General features: G+C 29.7%; 1 protein-coding gene across 2 annotated transcripts in view; it reads left to right on the forward strand.

The window, feature by feature from the left end:
• LOC100879750 (sodium-independent sulfate anion transporter) overlaps positions 1 to 19,917 on the forward strand; it is a 31,749-nt gene that overhangs the window by 8,593 nt on the left and 3,239 nt on the right. For both annotated transcript variants that reach the window (XM_012290581.2, XM_076532651.1), the window contains exons 3-6: positions 7,375 to 7,677; positions 16,707 to 16,942; positions 18,145 to 18,346; positions 19,153 to 19,373. In XM_012290581.2, coding sequence (XP_012145971.2) covers positions 7,485 to 7,677; positions 16,707 to 16,942; positions 18,145 to 18,346; positions 19,153 to 19,373 — 852 coding nt within the window. In that variant the 5' untranslated portion in view covers positions 7,375 to 7,484. The remainder of the gene's footprint in view (positions 1 to 7,374; positions 7,678 to 16,706; positions 16,943 to 18,144; positions 18,347 to 19,152; positions 19,374 to 19,917) is intronic.

Genomic DNA, 19,917 nt, shown 5'->3' on the forward strand with positions numbered 1-19,917 from the left:
AGAAACGTGGCTAAAATTATATGATCTAAATATGAACCATATCAATTCTTAAATAAAAACGTTAACACGTACAGATAGGATTCTCTTTACACGACACGATTGTTTTAAAACAACTTCGAGCGCAAGAAGCACGTTGTCCCAAGAAAAGTAATATTCGAAGTAAAAAGTAAGGATACTCTCAGAAATTATTTATCTGCGAAGATCCAGCTAATATTTCAGTGATGTAGCCTTGTCGGGTTGCAGTTTTGTGTCTTTGCACTTTAAAAATGACTCACGTTCACCATTTCGTTTAATATAATTTGAAGTAAGCAGTTTTTAATTAAATCTATAGGATTATACATGCAATATACAGAAATAATACAGAAATAATAATTTCAAAAGAATTGATCAAACTTTTCAGATAAAAAGTTTTAGAGATGCTGTCTGCCAGTAGCAAAAATACTTTCCTAAAGAACATTGGAAAAATGTTTGGAAGAAAATCTGTAGTGGTATATCTGTAATAACTTCGAAAAAATATATCAAACTTTTCAACTAAAAAGTTTTATAGTTGCTGTTTGCCAACAAAAAAAAATCTTCGAGTGCGAGGAATTAACACTAAACGTACCGAAGCGATCAAAATGGCCGTTCAACAAGTTTATGTTACAAAGTTTCTTAAGGTTTTCTTGAAATCTGTATTAATTTTTATCGACATCAAGATTTATGTATATATTAATGTTTTACCGTTTGTTTATTTTTCTATTTTAGTTTCAATTTAAATATGTACGGTGAGTTAAAAAATTATTTTGAAAAACTGCAAACTTAGAAATTTGAGGACTTCTCGAAAGGTTTCTTAAATTGATGATTTTGACATTTGTCTTTCTAAACATTCTAATTAAAAAATATCGCAAATTGAATTTATGTATCCTTAGTTATGCTTGTCTTTTGTCTTCAGTCCTTCAAGTTTTATAATTTTAATTCTTTCATAAATCTTTTGCAAACATATGCACACATATCCTTATTTGTACCACAATAAATCGCAACTACAAATGAAATTCAACGATTTGAATTTACATCGTTTCACAGAAATAACATTAATTTATACCGTGACAAAACACGGAATTTAAAAACTAACAAACTGCTGACAGCGTGTTTATTTTTTGTACAATCGAATTTCGTGTGTAAATTAATTTGTATAATTGTGGCCGGGAAAGTTACGCTTGTAACAGTTTTCATAAATCAAGTTGTGAAATCTTGATGAGCCAGCAGATTTTTATGCCACGTGGTTGCAAGTGTTTGTTCACTTTTACTTGAGAAATCGTTGCTTCGTACAATAGACATTAATCCGTTATCAATTAGAAACAATTTACTATCACTAGTTTTCTATACTTCCGAGCATACTTTTTATAATAAATTATATTTATCTTTTGGAAGATTCACCTTAGTTTTACGGACATTTAATGACTGGTTGTATTTAACCCTTGGCCTCATCGTGTCACATTTGTAGTGCACTATTTAGTACATTTGTGTTAAACCAGCGTCAATTTTAATTATAATCTTCATAATACAATATTATTGAATACAATACGTGCCTAACTTTGTAATTTTCTTCATTTGTTTTCATATTGTAGCAATAACTAATTAGCTGTGGATGATGCGACTGCCTAGAAAATTTTAGAATAACACTTTAATGGCCGCCTATGCAAACGTCGTCAGGGCCTGGCAATATTTTTGAAGAGTAATTTAAGGGATTAACCCTTAACCTACAATTTTTTAAACAATTACATTATTCACAACTAGCTATTTATTGCTACAACGTTAAGACCACTAAAGAAAATTAATATGTTAAATACATTTTGCTTTCCGCGATCCTTGATTATACAGATTATACGATATTGTAGTGTAAGGGGTTAACACGTTCAACGAGGACCACCGATGGTTCACAGACACTGCATTCATCTGGTGGCGTGAACCAGTGGTCCACATCTAATTTTTATTATTATTAGCAATAATTGAAAAAAGTACTGTCAGACGAATATACAAACTTTTTGTGGTAAACTAAACGCAAGCCACTAATAACGAAAACAAATAGTGAGCCAAACAAGTGCCGATAGACTTCGAAAAAGCGCACCAGGTTGAGCATGTTAACAAAGTAAGAAATGCAAAAAATCGACTACCTGCTGACAATGCTGCTAGCACCGGTTGCATAGACGGACCCTAAATCTCTTGCGTCTTTTGTCCATTGACACGCATCCTCGCCATTCATCACGCATTCCTCTGCATGCATGCACTCATATACACTCGCTTGCACTCTCTCATATGTATGTTCACGCATACTCGCATTCTCTCATATAATTAAAAATGAAGGTAGAAGAAATGAATAAAAATGAATGCCACGATAATATGCTAGAGTTGGGTCAGCTTAGATTTTTTCCAATACTTGTTTATTAGTAACTTCGTAATTAACCATCAGCGACGATTAATTTACAAGAAAAAATTATTCCAAACGACGGCCTTGAAAAGGTATGACAAGGTCATTGGGGCTTTACATCATTATTTACCAAAGTTACTTTCGTAAAATAACTTTCGTAATTCAAAATAACATATTTACAATCTGCCATTTTGACAGTGTCTGTAAATCTACTGTTACATGTTTGTCTTTGTCTTACAGAATGCAAAAATTGTTAAATGGAAGGTAAACATAATATTTTAACTTTCTTTATTAGGACGATGGTCATTATACGTTTAATAAACATGCAAATGAATGAATGAATTGGAAGGTAATTAGTACTGCAATAATAATGTGAGGCAATACGTTGAAAGCCGGAGTTGGAAAATTAAATAATCATTTATTCTGAATGTTAATTATAAATGATGTGATAATGTGTTGTATTACGTATAATCATTTCTGCTATGGCATGTCAGTTGTTAACACATTTTGCTGATGTAGTGAGATTGTCTTATGTGATTAGTTAATTTTTTAATTTAGAATTTAGAGGAAGTAGTGATTTAGGACAGAAAAATTTGCAGACCTAAAAATGCCAGAATGTGGAGACTTAAACTTTGTTTTCAACGTGGAAATTGAAAACTTATAAATATTTAAATAAGAAATCTGAAAAATTTAGAAGCTTGAGAATATCGGAATTAGCAAATTTGCAAATTTGAATATTTCGCTAATTTAAGATTTAAAAATTTGAGACACTGAAAGTCAAAAATTAAGATATGTAAAAATATGAGCAAGAAATTTGAAAATTTCAGAATTTGAGAAAATGGGTATTTAGAAATTTCACTAACTGAACCCTCTATTGCATCTAATTGATTAATATAACGAAAATAAAGTAACAATTTTGTTACGCTGCAGATAATTCGCAATAACGGTATTCAGAATTGACTTCGCCTTACAAAATTGTAAAGCAAGTAGATAATAAAATTATTTTCCCTTATGACCGAGTCAGGAATCACAGCATGAGAGCAATCATCTTAGGTAAATATCAATTCTGAGTCTAAAAACTGACTTGCAGTAGTCACAGGTGTAACATCCGAGGTCATAGACAGCACATTCATGGTGTATCCACATTTCGCGCACGAAGCATTACATTCGCTGCTCTCCTCTTTCGATTTTAGCTGTTATCGATGAAACAGAAGCATCGGTGCGCTTTGAAATATTACAAATTGCATTAATCTTCGATATTCTGAATTAACAACGCGGCATCGAAACCAAATAATTTCGTGTCATCTTTTGTATTCTGGAAATGTTCGCAAAATTAGCACGAAACTGTAGAATTAATATGCGGACGAGTAGAATAAACGAATTACTTTAAAGTTTTTACGTATTTTGATCACGATCGCAATGTTTGAATACGTGTCGAAGAACTTTTGCAAATAAACCTTTTACTTTTCTGCGGATTGAACCGAAGAAGTGAAAATTACGGTTCGTTCACAAATTTCATTAATTAATTCATTATTCGTTTCTATTATTTGCGGTGATATAAATTGGATACCGTTAGCAAGTTTTTAGATACTTCAGCATTCGAAATTGCCCATAGTATTTCAAATATGCTACACTTTCTTTGCCGTGTGAATAAAAGTGACATACATCGAACACAACGCGATGAAAGAAAATTATATGATTGCTCTTGAAAAACTCGAGTTGTAGAACCCCCAGTTTTTCTAAGAACAAAAGATGTTTACATAATAGTCGTTATTACTTAACACTGATCAATTTCTTTTTTTTATTACCTGAATACAAAATGCATAAAAATTGTACTACGCGTTAACGTGAATATCTAATAGAGCGAATTAAGATTCATTATCAAGGCGATAAATTATACATCAAGATTGAAAGTATTCTTAAGACTAGCAATGAGATACAAAGATATGACTTAAAACGTGCCGAGTTAGATAATGCGTATGACTACATACCAGCCTTTGACAGTCATCATGAAATGTGGTATCGGCTCGAAATTATAGAATCAATATGCAAACGAGTAGATTAAATGACTTACTTTGTAGCTCCTACGTATTTTATAGTATATAAAATATACTAGTGATTCGATTATTAGGATATTTGGAACGATGAAAATAATGTTCGAAGTTTTAAAATTTACAATTACAGAAATTTCAAATTTTAAAAATTCTCAAATTTATAAATTGCTGAAATCTAAAAGTTATGCCACTGTAGATGTAACCTCCTCATATGAATGTATATGAAAATTGCATTGTACTACATCTTGCACTGCTTTATCTTTCATTGATTAGATACATACAGATGATATCTACATACTCAAGTATTTTTTACAATTTTACTTTATGATAGTATCCTACAACTTTCACTCTAAAATTACATTAGATGTTGATTAACCTAATAGAGTACACGTAATTACGATAACTGATTCATTGCACAATGTGGGCAGTCCTGTTAAGAATTTTAATGAAAGTTTCAGATAATTACTTTTATCGCTCTTTAAGCTTCAAAGTTATGTATCGCACGTACTATTTCACGGTAGTTGTATGTCATTAAATTGTACTAGATATTAATCAATCTAATAGAATACGTCTAATTATGGTAATTCTGTCATTACTAAACGCAGTCGGTAACCAGCCACCGTGTGTTGTGAATTTTAATGAATTTATGTATTTAATTCATAAAAACTTTTAGCTTGAATTGATATGCTATTTCGCAATAGTTTTACTCCATCAAGTTAAACGTTAAACAACCGAAAGGTATTACTTTATTATGCTAAATTGTACCGCTTGACAATGTAATTGTTAACTAGTCATTTTGTATGATGAATTTCAATTAAACTTTCACGTAGTTATTTCCGACACATTATAAGCTTTAAATTGACATGCTATATGTATCATTTTGCAATAGTTTTATGTCATGAATTTGTCAGACGTTAAGCAGCTATAAGTAACTGATCCACTTTGTTATGCTGACTGAATCATTTGTCAGTACAATTCATAACCAATCATTTTGTGTCAAGAATTTCAATGAAACATTTATGTAGTTATTTTCAACACTCTTTAAGCTTTAAATTGGTGTGGTATATGTATCATTTTGCAACACTTTTATGTCATCAAATTGTGTTAGACGTGTACCCACCTAATAAGGTATACCTCTTTATGGTAACTGGTCCATTGCTCAACCGAATTAATAACCATTCATTTTGTGTTAAGAATTATAACGATACCTTGTGTGCTTATTTTCGTAATACTTTAAGCTTCCCATTGATATGCCATATGCGTTGTTTGACAGTACTCTTGTGTCATCAAACTTTGTTAGATGCTAACCAACCAAATAAAGTACACTTCATTACGATAATTGGTCCAGTGCTCAGTATAATAGATAATCCGTCACTTTGCGTTAGGAATTATAACGAAACCTTTACGTAGTTACTTTTAATATCCCTTAGGCTTGAAACTGATGTACCATATGTTCCATTTTATAATGCTTTTACGTCATCAAGTTGTGTTAGACGTGAACGAACCTAATACAGCGCTCCCCATTATGGTAACCGATCCATTATTTGCTGCGACAGTTAACCAGTCATTTTATATTCAGAATACTAATAAACTATTAGTGTATTACATTTATTAAGCTTCAAGCTACAAATTAACATATTATAATTGATATTATGCAATACTTTTATGTCATCAAATTAAGTTAGACATTATATGTTCGAAAGTCAATCATTGTTTGCTATAAATTTCAACAAACCATTTTCCATTAAATATATTAATGATTCTTCTATACGGACATTTTCATTTATCTTCAAGGTTCAATTTGATACACCATAAGTGGCATTTGGAAATACTTTTATGTCATGAAATCGTATTACTTGGGCAACCTAATAAAATACATCTCATTGTTTGTGTTAATTGATCCATTGCTTACAACGAATGATAATCAGACTTTATGTATTATGAATATTAATGAAACGTTTATGTAGTCATTTTCAGTAAACATAAGATTTCAAATTAATATTAAACAGATTAATGTTTAATATTAACGGAATAATATAACGGCATTATGTTTACGTGAATATTAAAGCGTAATCCACATAGATCATCAAAATGCAATCTTGTAAGACTTATATTATCAAATTCTCATAATATAGAATGTTATTATATTATTGTATAAAATTTATTTTATAATAATTAAATATTATTTTGATATAATAATTAAATATTCCTATGTAAAAGATTGAAATATGATAATATATTTAAACTAGTGATGGCTTTAAGTGGGCTGTTAAATGTGTAACTTTTTGTTAATTACAATTCGAGTGCAAGTTTAGACGCTTTTCATTTGAGTGACAAAGAAAATTTGGAATTAGTAAATATTAAAATTCTAAGGGCTTCAGAAAGTAGTTTAGGTTCGTGAAAATAAAAGAAGTCGAGGTTCAACATTTTTAAAAACTTTGGATTTAAAAATTTGAATGCCTCGAATTCAAAAAACTTAGAAATACGAACATTTGGAGTTTATTAATTTTAAGAATTTTCGAAATTGAGGATTTGGAAATTTTAGGAAAATTTAGTAACTTCAAGTATATTACATTATTCAGCACAACTGCCCTACTTCGAACAATTTTTCACATTTCCCAAACGAATATCTTTTCCTCAGTTATTACATAAGACAGGATATTGTTCGTTTAATTGCATAAGACGTTACAAAAATGTTTGTAACATTCAGAATGTTTTTGCAACGAATAGAAAGGAATATACATATACAAAAACGTTGAGCCAAAAGAAAAACACAGTAAGAAACAAAAGAACAAAAACATTCAAATCTTCGCACTGTTACTAATCTCCAAAAAAGTAGTAGCAATGTAAGAATAATAAAATATAACGGTATAGCAGGTAAAGCAATAAATTATTTCTCTTTCTGCATTTCAGGGTCGCGACGTACAGGGACTAAACAATGATGTCTGCTTGAGTGCTCCTATGTTTAAATTTAGATTTCCCTCAGTGTTAATTTCCCTATCAACTGTTCGTGTTTTACGAAAATGTCGAAGTACAATATCCAAGAGTACGATATCGAAACTGCTAGGCAGGTTCGGTTAACCGGATATAATAATGCTAGTTTCGAGGATCCTCTTCAGAGCAATAACAACGACCTTGAAGAGACACCGGACTTCGAGAACAGACTAAACAGTGTCCATATTTGCAACAAGTACAACAAACCTGTGAACAATGATGGTAAGTTTGCTTTTTACGTTTTAATATTACTAGAAAAATATTAAAAATTAAGAATGACTTTATTCATTGCATGTTTATCATTTTCCTTTATTTCATTCTTTTGAATTTACTTTACAATTTACTTTCATCTTCTACTGGTGTCAGAATTGACCACCAAAAAATATTATTACTTTTAATCTCTATGATATAGTATTTTATCGTGTTTCTTTCTATGCATTTTTTTAAAGCAAAATTTTTATTATTACTTTCTAATACTCAAAAATTTTTGATATTGCATTATTTCTCAGGAAGAATAGTGTTACAAGGAAGTGATAAGCAATATAATCTAATCAAAAAAGAAATAATTAATTGATCTTATCAGAAGTAGATATTTCTACAAAGAGTAAGACATATGTACATGAATGAAAAGTTTCAACAACTTATTACTGAATGATAACGAACAGTTACTTGATTGATGAGTTTCATTAATTATTATGTATTATCATACATTATCATACTTTACACGTTTTAGGCTATATCTTTATATCTAATTACTAGTCTTAAGAGTACTTTCAATCTTGATAAATTGCTTATTACCTTGATAATGAATCTAGATTCTGTATCAGAAATTCACGTGGACGCCTTGCGCAATTTGCATACATTTTGTATTCAGGTAATAAAAAAAAGGAATTTGTCGGTGTTAAGAAAACAATATTTAATAATAACGACTATTATGTAAACATCTTTTGTTCTTAGAAAAACTGGGGGTTCTACAACTCGAGTTTTTCAAGAGCAATCATATAATTTTCTTTCGTCGCGTTGTGTTCGATGTATGTCACTTTTATTCACGCGGCAAAGAAAGTGTAGCATATTTGAAATACTATGGGCAATTTCCAATGCTGAAGTATCTAAAAACTTGCTAACGGTATCCAATTTATATCACCGCAAATAATAGAAACGAATAATGAATTAATTAATGAAATTTGTGAACGAACCGTAATTTTCACTTCTTCGGTTCAATCCGCAGAAAAGTAAAAGGTTTATTTGCAAAAGTTCTTCGACACGTATTCAAACATTGCGATCGTGATCAAAATACGTAAAAACTTTAAAGTAATTCGTTTATTCTACTCGTCCGCATATTAATTCTACAGTTTCGTGCTAATTTTGCGAACATTTCCAGAATACAAAAGATAACACGAAATTATTTGGTTTCGATGCCGCGTTGTTAATTCAGAATATCGAAGATTAATGCAATTTGCAATATTTCAAAGCGTACCGATGCTTCTGTTTCATCGATAACAGCTAAAATCGAAAGAGGAGAGCAGCGAATGTAATGCTTCGTGCGCGAAATGTGGATACACCATGAATGTGCTGTCTATGACCTCGGATGTTACACCTGTGACTACTGCAAGTCAGTTTTTAGACTCAGAATTGATATTTACCTAAGATGATTGCTCTCATGCTGTGATTCCTGACTCGGTCATAAGGGAAAATAATTTTATTATCTACTTGCTTTACAATTTTGTAAGGCGAAGTCAATTCTGAATACCGTTATTGCGAATTATCTGAAGCGTAACAAAATTGTTACTTTATTTTCGTTATATTAATCAATTAGATGCAATAGAGAGTTCAATTAGTGAAATTTCTAAATACCCATTTTCTCAAATTCTGAAATTTTCAAATTTCTTGCTCATATTTTTACATATCTTAATTTTTGACTTTCAGTGTCTCAAATTTTTAAATCTTAAATTAGCGAAATATTCAAATTTGCAAATTTGTTAATTCCGATATTCTCAAGCTTCTAAATTTTTCAGATTTCTTATTTAAATATTTGTAAGTTTTCAATTTCCACGTTGAAAACAAAGTTTAAGTCTCCACATTCTGGCATTTTTAGGTCTGCAAATTTTTCTGTCCTAAATCACTACCTCTCCTAAATTCTAAATTAAAAAATTAACTAATCACATAAGACAAATTTCACTACATCAGCAAAATGTGTTAACTGACATGCCATAGCAGAAATGATTATACGTAATACAACACATTATCACGTCATTTACAATTAACAAATTGAATAAATCTCTCACTGAAAAAGTATAAGAAGGTATTCTGAAGGAAGTCGCTAAAAAAAACGTTTCTAATCGATAGCTACGGTGATGAAACGTTACAAAACCAATTAGAAGAAAAAAAGTGGAAATTCTAATTCTGTACACGTCAGCGTAGTATGCAGCAAGAAATTGAGTCAGAAGACGATGGGAAAAATATACCTTGAAACCATTTTTCCTTCTTAATCATTGTGCTCGTTTATAATGAATCAGATGCACCTGTATCTGAAAGTGAACGTTCGCGATGCATTTTCCTTGGATATCTTTCCACGGAATTCCTCTTCTATGCAAACTATGTACTTCCCCGCGATATTTCCTTATTAAACTTTAAATATAATCCGAAGGATAATGTGTATACGGTTCTTGCGGTTTGTTAACATTGCCACTTCACTCAGTATTTATGATTTCATCTGAACGGAAACGAGTTTTTACCTTTACCACACATTTTATTAATCAGTTAAAGGATTTTTTTATGTTCATGAATCAATCGGAAATTTTCTTACTGTTAGTAGGGTATGGCAGGGAAATCCTCGTTAGAGAAAATGACGATTACTGAAAGGTTGTGCTACATAAATTTGAAGTTTAAAGACGATGGAACAGAAGCCTAGTAATCTTAGGAAAATCTCGAGAAACTTAGGAGAAACCTAGTAAAAGCTTATGGACAGGTCCTAGGAAAATCTTAAACCAGGAAGAAAATTTAGTAAAATTTTAAGAAGAGTTTAGGTGGAGACTAAAAAGAATTTAATTTAAACTTACGAAATGGGAGAACCTAAAAGGGATCTAGTTCATAAAATGCTTAAGGAAAATCTAAGGAGAGTCTGAAAAGAGCTTAACTTAGTGAAAGCTTAGTGAAAACTTAAGACAAAGTTAGGATGAACCTAAGAGGAAGCTTGAATTGATATGCTATTTCGCAATAGTTTTACTCCATCAAATTAGACGTTAAACAACCGAATGGTATTACTTTATTATGCTAACTGAACCACTTGATAATATAATTGAAAACCAGTCATTTTTTATGATGAATTTCAATGAAGCCTTCACGTAGTTATTTTCGACACATTATAAGCTTTAAATTGACATGCTATATGTATCATTTTGCAATAGTTTTATGTCATGAATTTGTCAGACGTTAAGCAGCTATAAGTAACTGATCTACTTTGTTATGCTGACTGAATCATTTGTCAGTACAATTCATAACCAGTCATTTTGTGTCAAGAATTTCAATGAAACATTTATGTAGTTATTTCCAACACTCTTTAAGCTTTAAATTGGTGTGGTATATGTATCATTTTGCAACACTTTTATGTCATCAAATTGTGTTAGACGTATACCGACCTAATAAGGTATACCTCTTTATGGTAACTGGTCCATTGCTCAAGCGAATTAATAACCATTCATTTTGTGTTAAGAATTATAACGATACCTTGTGTGCTTATTTTCGTAATACTTTAAGCTTTCCATTGATATGCCTTATGCGTTGTTTGACAGTACTCTTGTGTCATCAAACTTTGTTAGATGCTAACCAACCAAATAAGGTACACTTCATTACGATAACTGGTCCAGTGCTCAGTATAATAGATAATCCGTCACTTTGCGTTAGGAATTATAACGAAACCTTTACGTAGTTACTTTTAATATCCCTTAAGCTTGAAACTGATGTACCATATGTTCCATTTTATAATGCTTTTATGTCATCAAGTTGTGTTAGACGTAAACGAACCTAATACAGCGCTCCTCATTATGGTAACCGATCCATTGTTTGCTGCGACAGTTAACCAGTCATTTTATATTCAGAATACTAATAAACTATTAGTGTATTACATTTATTAAGCTTCAAGCTACAAATTAACATATTATAATTGATATTATGCAATACTTTTATGTCATCAAATTAAGTTAGACATTATATGTTCGAAAGTCAATCATTGTTTGCTATAAATGTCACCGAACCATTTTCCATTATATATATTGATGAATCTTCTATACAGTCATTTTCATTAATCCTTAAGATTCAATTTGATACACCATAAGTAGCATTTGGGAGTACTTTTATGTCATGAAATCTTGTTAGATCGCAGATAACCGTGTGATCTACGTTCGTGATCTTTGATAGTACTTTAATATCATCAAACGTTGTTAGATATTAACCAATCGAATAAGATATATTATAGTATCTGGTCTAGTACTTACTAGTGATAAGCTAGTAATAGTAAATTGATAAACTTGTCACATTTTGTTAAGAATTTTAATGTAACTTCCATGTAGTAATTTTCAACAAGTCGTATAATGTTTGAGTCAAGTAATATTTTCAGCTACGTAGTAATATTTTTATATGAAGAAATTATGCCCGACTTTGACCCATTTTAATAAAATAGTTACTCCAAATATTGCATATTCTGCAAATGAATTGTATACTCATTACTCAAATGCATTATTAAAAAAAGAAAAATTGAAAGAATTGGAAATGACCTTAAATGCCCTCCAAAAATTAATCTCTATATTTGAAATATTCTGCACTTCCTCCATAAATAAAACAAAATGTGTATACACTTCCTGCACAGCTAACAACTTTTCTTTAATTGAAAAATTCAATTATCTACATTCCTCTATAGTGATTTATAGATAATCACCACGTGTCAGTTTTTATAAACAGTCTTAAATATCCTCATTTACAAGGTTTTAAATAGACATATTCTATCGTCGCGTCTTTCAACATTAATCACAGTTATGCAATTCTACCTGTTAACATGTTCAATACTTTTCTTCCGTAATTACTATAAAAGTTGACAGAATAAAATTTGTGAAATATTAACCAAACATTTTCTAAGAAACCGGTAATCGCTAATTTGCCGTAACTGTGTCGAAATTATTTTTCTACGGACGTTTCGTCTTTGGGCGTTAATAATATTATAATTAATGTTCATCTTTGAATATTTAGAATCAGATGAAATTTGTAATATTTTGAATGCTGAGCTCAGATATTTGAAATTTAGGAATATTACAGTTTGAGAATTTAACAATTTTTTAAATTCCGAAATTTCTACAATTGTATGTCTGTATAATTATGTTTTAAGTGTTGGGATAAGGTTTTGCATATTTAGAAATATTGGAGTTTGAATTTGGGGGTTTAGAAGTTCAGAAGGTTGACAATTTTGAAATTTGAAAATTTCATAATTTAGGAATTTGGGAAATTAGAAATTTTGGAGATTGAATATTTGGAAATTTGAAAATTTCGCAAATTAGAAATTGATACGTTTGAGAAGTGGTAAATTTTTAGATTTTGAAATTTCTACAATTTTGAAATTTGCAAAATTAAAATATTTTAAGTACTGGGTTCGGATTTAAAAATTTTGAAATATTAGAATTTCAGAATCTCTAAATTTGTAAATTTCGGAATTTAAAAATTGTCACATTTAAGAATTTGTAAATTTTTAAATTCGAAATTTTTGTAATTATAAATTTGTAAAATTTAACAAAATATTAGTTTTATATGTGATTGAATTACTACGATTTCCTTGTGAAATCATACAGCTATGACATGGTTTGCGTGTAAAAGTATAATTTAAAGTAAATTACGTAAAAATATTGTTAATAGCAATCGTTCATTATTTTATTCAAAGTTGTGTTTCTACTTTTACTCCTAGTCGATTATATAATGTTACAGTTATTTCCGACTATATATATGATAAATATTGCAAAAGTTCGAAATTTATATCATACGTAACATGATGCATTTAATGCAATACAGGAATGAGTAGCAACCTATCTTAATTGAAAGTTTTCAAATTTTTAAATCCTTAAATTTCTGGACTCCGAAATTTCCAAATGTGTAAATTAGCAAATTATCAAATTCCTAAATAATCAAATTCTCAAATTCTCAAATTATCAAATTTCTAAGTCCCCAAATTCCTGAATTCCAAAATTTCTAATTCCCCAAATTCTCAAGCACCAAATTTCTAATTCCCCAAATTCCTAAATTCCAAAATTTCTAATTCCCAAAATTTCTAAATTCCAAAATTTCTAATTCCTCAAATTCCTAAATTCCAAAATTTCTAATTCGCCAAATTCCTAAATTCCTAAATTCCAAAATTTCTAAATTCCAAAATTTCTAATTCCCCAAATTTCTAAATTCCAAAATTTCTAATTCCCCAAATTCCTAAATTCCAAAATTCAAAAATTTCTAAATTCCAAAATTTCTAATTCCCCAAATTTCTAAATTCCAAAATTTCTAATTCCCCAAATTCCTAAATTCCAAAATTTCTAATTCCCCAAATTCTCAAACTCCAAATTTGTAATTTCCCAAATTTCTAAATCTCCAAATTCTCAAACTCCCAAATTTCTAATTCTCCAAATTTCTAAATTCCAAAATTTCTAATTCCCCAAATTCCTAAATTCCAAAATTTCTAATTCCCTAAATTCTCAAACTCCAAATTTGTAATTTCCCAAATTTCTAAATCTCCAAATTCTCAAACTCCCAAATTTCTAATTCCCCGAATTCCTAAATACTTCAATTTCTCAACCTCCAATCTCAAAATTTGCAAATTTCAAAATTTCAAAATCTCAAATTCCCAACAAACAATTTAAAAACTCAGATATCCTAAATTCACTGCAATGTCCCCAAATACAGATATAATTCGTAAACATTGTATTTGCGACACAACCAGCTTACAGTCACTCCATACCAAAATTGGGGCGTCATTGACTTCAACTAAAACATCTTGTCATTGTTCTACCAAAGAACAAAGCATGATGAATGAAAAGATGCTTTGTTTTCATGTGAATCTCATTAGGCAGATCCATCAAACCGTTGATACGCTATGTCATTTTCACATCATTATTTAACGATATCATGATTACCCACAGAAGAGAAGACACATAATTGATGAAGTTGTCACACCTGATACACGTTTAACGACCGTTTCGAAGGATCATTGTATAAACAGCGATTATAAATTGACAGAAAGCTGTGACAGATGTTCACAATTAACGTGGCACACAAAGAAACGTTTCTGTTGATGACAAATTGTGTACTAATATTTTTATTGCTGTAACATATTTGTTACAGCGATATTATTCGAAATTGAGACTTTTTTTTTCATAAATATTGCTAGCATTTTTACTAATATACGAGTTATAGAACGAAGAGAAAAGTAGCAAACCTTTTCCGCAAAGCTTTTCAGACAATTTATTTTTCACCGCTGCACATTTGTTTTGTTCCGTTGATTGACACTGTGTCATAAAATGAATCGCACGCAGTTAAAATGAATTGCTAATTCAGACCACTCAAATAAATTTCTACCATTTCAACTTCCTTGTTAATATTCATAGGGTTTGCAACAAAATATTAAAATTGTGGTTTCTACTACGCTGTATATATAAATTCATTTTTCATCGAGTATCCGAACGTTTATGTACAAATGTAATAACCTCTTGTTTAAAATCACACATCAAAATGTAGTTAAAAAGAAATTCATACATTTATACATTTTCAATGCACAATAAATAATTAAGGTTTATTGTAAAATAAGCAGTATAATAAATTATGTATTCCTATATACAATAATAAATACACACTACAATAATAAATAAATATTGTAATGTTAGAATATTACTGTAATTTTCAAGTATTACAGGGTTGTAGAGTGTATGAATAGCTTCGGAAAGGGTCGGCAATGCTCGGAGATGTTCGGATAGAAATGCGCGGTAGAAATGCGCGGTAAAAATGCACGGTGGTGTTCATGTGGTGTGAACATGATATTTATAATGATATTTGTAATGATATTTATACTTTTTATTGTTATTACACTTAATAAAGGTTCTTGACAGGTTAATGTGAGTCTCCCCAACCACCTCGATAACAATAAACTCTACTTTCCTGTATAACTCTGGTTTCTACACCTTTAAGAAGTGATTGACTACTTATAATCAATCAAGATAATGCACGGTTTAATTAGCTGCCCTTGTACAGTGACAGCTTGTACAATTGCCTTTCTTTTCGCTAATACTTCCATTCACATAAGATTTACAGCATCGTTAAGGAATCAAATAACCATTTAACACATAGATTTCTGTAGTTTTATCAGTTCAAAATTTTATAAGGTTTTTCATGCGTGTAATCAGATGTCATTCAGAACAAAGAGTGTAATACAAATGCGAATAAGTTTCCGATCTAGAAATTTTTCCCATCAACTATATTAACGTGTAAAACCTGTTAAACCTGTCTAGCTTTACTTCACCTGCAATTATCACTAGTTATCTGGTAGCTTTAGCAATAGGCATACTTGCATATATTATAATAATACATATCGCGGGGTTGTATTTTTTTTTCATTTCCTTTTCCGAACGTACATACTTTCTAAAGTCGTTGTTTGAAAAGGTCGTCACATGTCTTGAGGAATCTCCATAAAGAAATCCACGCGCGTATTAATTAATCGTGCCCATTTGAATATCTTTCCATGATATTAGCGATATCTCATTCATACTTTAATGTAAGTAAATATTTACTTTAGTCACTCATTTGCATAATTCGTAGTTTTATTTGTAACGGAAAGCATTATCTTACAGAAATAATAAATTTTCTTTGGAAATTATACTGATCACTTTTATACGGAAGTAGTACGCGGCTTCGATTTTATGAGACGAGAATTTTTTTTAATTTTAGATTATGAAATATTAGATTAGATTTATGGGAATTTCAGAATTTTTTAACTTTGAAACCTCGGAGCTTTTTGGAATTTTAGGATTTTACAATTTTGGAATATTTTAGGGTTTTTCAAATTTAAAATTTTTACACTTTGGATTTTTTTTTATTCATATTTTAATTAATTATTTTAATATTTTTTAACTTTGGAATTTTGAGTTTCTACAAGTTTAGATTTAAGTTCAACCTAACCTAACTTAACAATAATATAAAATAAAAATAAAAAATATTTATTGAACTTGTTGCAGGTTCGCTAAACCCTGAAAAAAACTTACTGTGCTCCTTAGGAAGGAAATGGTTGTATCAACGAATTAAAGGATCCTGTAAGAAAAAATTATTATATAAGAGGATACCTATTACAGCGTGGATACAAAAATATGATAAGGATTTTATAGCTAGTGATCTTGTTGCTGGAATTACCGTAGGACTTACCATTATACCACAAGCAATAGCTTATGCAAATGTTGCAGGACTTCCTTTGCAGGTAAGAATGACTGCATTTGTTTTTATTGACGTGTACATACTTAGATGAACATGATAAGTATGAGACATGGTAACATACGGAGAAAAAAACGGCACTCTTTATTCATTTTTGGTTAGTAAATTTTGAAATAGGGAAATTTGTAGAATTTATTTTTCAAAGTTTTTGAATTTTGAATCTTAAAAATTGGAATTTTCAGGCTTTGGCGATTTGAAAATTTAAAAATTGAAGAAGATGGAGATTTAAAAGCTTAAAAATTAGGATATTTATAAATTCAGAAAGTTGGAAATTTAAGAATTTGAAGAATGGAAAATGTAGAGGAATTTATCAAATTATAAAAGTTTGAAGATTTGAAATTTTAGAAATTTTTGAATTTTAGAAACTTGAGAATTTAAGAAGTTGGAAATTTTGACATGAACTAAATATTTACAAATTTTTGAACAATTAAAATTGCGTTTTTCTTGTTTATAGTTTTTTTATTTAACTATAACTTGTAACAAAATTTTAATTTTGTAATAAAATAACTTTTAATCCCATTGCTTACAAATATCTCTCTTTGCATTAATTAATGATGTGAGACAATAATAAATGAAAATTGATAAGTAATTGATACCTATCAGTAGTGACGATTGAGTAAATTAGGTTAGGTTAAGTATTAATCAGTAATATGATTTAAACATAAATGAAAATTGATAGGTTCATAATAGATACTTATCAGTTGAAATCCAAAATTATTTTTTAAATAATTATTTCAAAAATTTTTTCACATTTAATAAATATAAAAAAAAAGCTTAACTGCAGGTCATTTACAAAAGCACTCAAATAGTAAAATATTTGTCACCAAAATCATTCCATGAATATTGCAAAAATTCTATCAACTAAAAGTTAAAATGTATTGCACTATATCTGACATTTGTTAGTTAGAATTTTTTATCAACATTTTTAAAAACATTAACATTATCTTTTATTTATTTTAATTATAAAAAGACAACATGGTTAGCAAAAAGAAAAATGATCTTTATTTTGTTATAACTGGAACAATCTTGAAATTTATAAAACTAAATTATACTTTAATTTTTCGTATTTTAAATCATAAAAGAAAATTAAAATACAATTGTCTTTTACTTGTTTTCAATTTACAACTGTCTCTTTTTATTCAAAAGAGAAATTAGTGACTAATATATTTGTCCATTTATATTTTACAGTATGGTTTGTACTCCTCCTTTATGGCCTCTTTCGTGTACACCATCCTAGGATCCTGCAAAGACGTGCCAGTCGGCCCAACAGCGATTATCGCAATATTAACTAGGGAAACGTTACAAAAATCTGACTTAGGCGCCGATTTTGCAGTGCTTTTAACCTTCATCTCTGGCTGTGTTTGCTTACTGATGGGAATCCTGCAGTTAGGTATGATTTATTTAATATTTAGGGTAACAGTAATATACAGATTAATAAAACATGTCAAAAAAACATATTCTGCTTAACCAAACATAGATAGCCTTGTAAAAAGACCTTGAAAAAAAAATTGTCTTTCAAATGTGCCTCATAAAATAGCATAACTTCATCCTGAATATTTTTTCCATTAAACAATAAAATATATAATAGAAACATTAATGTGGTTATTTAAATCAACCACTCTGTAGACATAAAAACACGTCTCTTACATATTTTTAATATTTACAACATCCTCATATTTTAACGGGAATACGCGAGACTACGCCATTTGCGATGCATAATTATCCATCAATGACTTAATACGTTGACTATCACATAAAGATACCTGTAACATACACTGCAATAATAATTAAATAATCACCATTAAAATTATGAACAATAAATGTAGTTAATTAAAAGAGTAATTCTTTATAACTGCAATTCTGTGATAGCGGGAATGCAGCGCTAGTTTAAACATAATTTTAAACTCTCCATTTTTATTTTCCAAATTTTTATACTTTTCAATATTATATTACTTTTTTGACAAGTGAAAGTTTTTCATAAAAAAATTTGAGTATATAATTTTATTAGAAATGTATTTGCACGTCGTAGGTCAGGGTCAAGATCGACCCAATTGCGCCATTATTGCGGTGTTAGTCATAGCTAAATGTACTATGGGTAGTCAGCGCGTTAGAAATCAATATAATTTTCAATATAATATCTGTAACTATAAAAACATGAATTTAATTAACTGTATTACGTCTCTATTTTTTTATTAGGTTTTTTGCTGGATTTCATATCGGGACCGGTTTCAGTTGGCTTTACATCAGCGGCAGCAATCATTATTGCCACTAGTCAAGTGAAGGATATCCTAGGCATACAAATTAGCGGTAGTAAATTCGTCGAAGTATGGCACAACATATTCGAAAAAATTGGAGAGACGAAGCTTTGGGATACGGCGTTGGGTGTCACTTGTATAATCGTTCTTCTTCTTCTTAGAGTTAGTACTTCTGTTTACTTATGTCGCCAAGATGTCTCAGAGTTCAACGATCAAACTTTACCTGTATGTTCTATATGTAGAAATAAGAAAAACATGTTATGCAAGGTGTCCTATTTAAAATAAGCCATTATTTTGAACTATTCGTTATGGAGAATGATATTTGGCACAAATATTGGCAATCCTCTTGAAGATACATATAAGTTTTGGATACCTAGCTTAACACAAAACATTAGGTTTAAATGTATTACTCTATTATTTATAAATAAATTTCACTTAAAATATTGTTTCCAATAACGAATAGTTTTGAAAATAATTTTGTGATTCAACTCAAATGGAACACCCTATATGTATACATGCATCTATATGCAAAGCAATGACTTGTATTCAGGAACGTTTTACAAATATTGTATGTACACTTAAAAAATATGTAATTAGCAGTATAATTTAAAATCGACAAAGCGCTAGTTACAAAAAGCACATTCAGTAAAAATCGTCGGTTTATTAATTTCTACATTGTAACGTATAACCAGTAAACTTGCTATTG

Source organism: Megachile rotundata, chromosome 6, assembly GCF_050947335.1.
Source record: "Megachile rotundata isolate GNS110a chromosome 6, iyMegRotu1, whole genome shotgun sequence".
NCBI classification, from domain to species: domain Eukaryota; kingdom Metazoa; phylum Arthropoda; class Insecta; order Hymenoptera; family Megachilidae; genus Megachile; species Megachile rotundata.